The sequence below is a fragment of the Sebastes umbrosus genome, chromosome 8 (genome assembly GCF_015220745.1).
Source record: "Sebastes umbrosus isolate fSebUmb1 chromosome 8, fSebUmb1.pri, whole genome shotgun sequence".
NCBI classification, from domain to species: domain Eukaryota; kingdom Metazoa; phylum Chordata; class Actinopteri; order Perciformes; family Sebastidae; genus Sebastes; species Sebastes umbrosus.
Window position 1 is genome coordinate 32,524,652 of NC_051276.1, and position 3,520 is coordinate 32,528,171.

Below are 3,520 nucleotides of genomic sequence, written 5' to 3' on the forward strand. Positions count from 1 at the left end.
TGACCTAACGCAACCCCACATGCATTGTGGGAAACTCCACAGGATGCTGTTGGACATTAGGTCCCTTGTGTTAATGCCTTGAGGACAATTTGTGGCTGTGAGCTCAGCAACACTATTCTGCCGTGAGAAGGTCAAATGGAGTTGGAAGGACTTCCTGTCCAGCTTTCAGTAACAGCTTATTCTCATGAATGTCAGGGATTAATACCAATGGTCACTCATCACTCACAATATGCAGAAATAAGTAGACAACCCTACATACAGACTCAAGACTTTACACCAAGTTTTAGCATTTTAGATGTATTTTTAATTTGTTTGACAAAAACAACTTTCAATACCTAGGCTATAGCAGGCAAAGCTACCTTAAATCCTAAATTAAAAGACGATAAAGTAGAATCAGAGCTCAATTTTCCTGGGAAAAGAAATGCACTGCCCTTAATATATACTCCCTTAAATCTCTATGTCAAATTCCTCAAATTTACCTTAAATAACAAAATTTGGCTGCTAACTAAGATTAAATTATGTTACAAGTTCCATGAATAATTATGATGAGAATGGAGTGAGTAGAATTATGCCTTTACTCTGTTTTTCACTTTACAGACAGTCATTCCATGCACATTTCAACTCACACTGAATGGGACATTTTGAGGAGCAAAGAAATGTGTATCCTGTTGTATTTCTTGCGTGTGACCTCTGCTCTCCTGGAGTCCAAACAGTCTGTGACTCACAGCAGACGACTGTTGCTCTGCTGGGCAATCCCCAAGTCGGAAATTATATATATAAATTATATTATCAGCTGAAGAAGACACATGCATGTAGACAAAACACCAGCTAAGGAAGTAAACATCTATAACCAAAACATTGTTTTTCAAAAAGATTTTCTTGACCTTCTCAAAACAGTTAACAAAACAATCTCAATACAAGGTCCCCTTACTCTCTTGTTTCAGGGCTTTCAACTGTAACGCACTGTCTTTGAATAGTCGAGCAGATGAGTTTTTTTTCAAGCAACTGTATTTATAACATAGAAAATAAGTAAAGTGACAAACTCAACGCTAAGGATTCCTGTCCAAAACAGAATCATACCTCCTAAGAAGGATGTTTTCAATTGATCCATAGTGTAGAATTAAACAGCGACGGCGGATGTTTGGTGGCGGCCGAATATGGCGTCGCTCTAAATGTTGCAGCCGCAAGGAATTGTGGGATGGTATTATCTCCTTTTCTTTAGTAAAGGCTTATTGAAAGAGGCTGGGACACGGTCTTGAGCTGTGGGGTATGACACATGCGCAGTGTAACTGGAGCTGCGGTCGTGCGTTGCTTCACCCATCTACACACCTTCATCGCCCTGCTGATCAGTTACCCGACCTTCCCCGCCCATCTGCTCACCTCCATCTCATTCCCTCATCAGTCTCTCAGTTCATATACCGAACAAGTTCCATTCATTCCCTTCCAGACCAATGCAATTATAAAATTACCATCATGTGTCTTTTGCTCTGTAGCTTCTGTTACTCTGCCCCTTTACCTGGACCTGCCAGTAAGCATTATTCCTTCAGTAAATCACCTAAATATATCCTGTTATCAGTCCTATCCCTCTTACATCCCTCTACATTTGACCTAAGAACAGTAATAACATAGTGCTGCTGCGTTTATGTGAAAGGTGGTTAATTCATAAAGATTCATGTGTGTTTTATCTTCTCATACTTGTTAGAGAAACTCTGTGAAGAGGATGCAGATGTTTCAGTTTTAATGAAAGGCGGCAACCAGAAGTTAAAAAAATAATATCAAACTTTATTTTAGAACAACTCTCAACAATTTCTTTTGTCACACATCATTTCAACATTTTGCACAAATTATCACTGAAACAGCAAACTGAATTTAGGAACATGATCATAAAATATAAACATACATGAAGCATTTAACAAGCACCTTAACAGTCTTATGATTTAAAACAACAACAGGGTGTCACTGTTAGTTCCACACTTTAGGCTTTAGGCAAGACAAGGCAAATCTCTCTATTTCTACATCATATTTCACTCACAGACATAATAAAAAGGGAAGAGAAAAAAGAGCCATTCATAAAGGGATTGAGTTTTACACCACAGTCACCACAAATGAGCAGTAACACATACATAACTGTACATTTTGTTTTTCATCGGCATAAATAAGATCATTCCTCAATGATCTTCTACAGTACATCGTGGCCGTTCTGTCGCTCTCAGTTTAGAGTCGGTCCTTCTTGATCTTCTTCAGCCATCTCTTTCCAGAGTCCTCTCCTCTCTACACCTGCAGAAAGGAAGTGCAATGATGAGCCAGTGTAAGGTTGAAGCATTTCAAGTTAAAACTCATTGTGGAATTATGTTCACACAGTATACTGTGAGAAAAAATGAGAAGGTGCAAGAAGCCTTTAGGTGTTGTTAAAGCTCAGCAAAAAAAGTGGAAATGCAATGTTTGTTTTTTTAATAATTTACCTGATTTATTGAGTTTTTTTCGCCTTCAGATAATTGATGTGACTTTTCACCCATGGTCTATCGTCAGGGTGGGAGACGCACAGTTTCCGTCCAGCCTTTGTAATGAACCTGAAAAAAGCAGATGAAAGACAGAGAAGTGAGATTAGACTACAGACATGAACAGTAGACTGTTTGTTTTTCTTTCTATATTTAAGTGAAAATAAGAGAAACCAGCTCCTGTAAGTACATATTTTACTTACACAGTAGCGCTGATGTCGCAGCCATTCCCAGCTTCCAGAATGATGTAGTTTTCAATGAGTTTGAGCGGCACGGGCTTCGTGCTGACCACCAGACAGCAGTCCTCCACAGTTTGAGCTGCAGGAAGATGGAGAAAGAAATTCATCAGGGAGAGCAGAGATGTGTCAGAAAATGTAGAATGGGAGGATAAAAATCAGATGACAGATTCAAACTGAAAGACGTCTTACCTGCTGTAAACCCAACACAGACGGCACCCAGCAAGAGGAGAAGTGCAATTCGAGAGGCCATGTCTCCGTTTGTTCGTAGCTCTGAGCTCAGGTCGGCTGCTTCAGCGAGTCTCTTCAGGAGAGGGAAGGTGTTGCTGTGAGGAGGAGAGAGCTGCAGGTGTATTTATACAGCTGTGAGGAGGGAAAGTGAAACTGTGATCAGCGCTCATTGACTGGAAATTGAGAGAAAGTTGGCGTCGGACCGACACGTGCCAGGACAATTACCTTTTTACTACTCTTCTCTTGTTTTTTTCCAGCATTTCCCGGCTTGTCTTTCCAGTTGCTTCCCTGAGGCAGAGCTTTCTCAGGACAGTTGCGTTTCTTGAGAAATACCTGCCACGCATCATACAATCCACCCATGCATTACAGTGAGATAGTAGCACAAGCATTAATCAGCCTGCTCTTTATGCTCTACTGTGCACTAGCTACCAATATGTTGTGCCAACATTCAAAATCTTTACACCTCACTATTTTGTAATCCAGTGAAATGCTTGGATTCTGTTTCCCTCAGAAATGTCCTCTTGTCAGTGAAAATGACCTTTACAGATACAGCAG

General features: G+C 40.3%; 1 protein-coding gene across 1 annotated transcript; it reads right to left on the reverse strand.

The window, feature by feature from the left end:
- Positions 1 to 2,145: 2,145 nt before the first annotated feature.
- LOC119492333 (C-C motif chemokine 19-like) lies at positions 2,146 to 3,086 on the reverse strand. The gene is made up of 4 exons (XM_037776699.1): positions 2,927 to 3,086; positions 2,702 to 2,816; positions 2,463 to 2,570; positions 2,146 to 2,277 (listed from the first exon to the last, which is right to left on the reverse strand). Exons 1-3 carry the CDS (start codon positions 2,985 to 2,987, stop codon positions 2,468 to 2,470), a joined length of 279 nt encoding a protein of 92 aa, XP_037632627.1. The 5' UTR covers positions 2,988 to 3,086; the 3' UTR covers positions 2,146 to 2,277; positions 2,463 to 2,467.
- Positions 3,087 to 3,520: the final 434 nt, after the last annotated feature.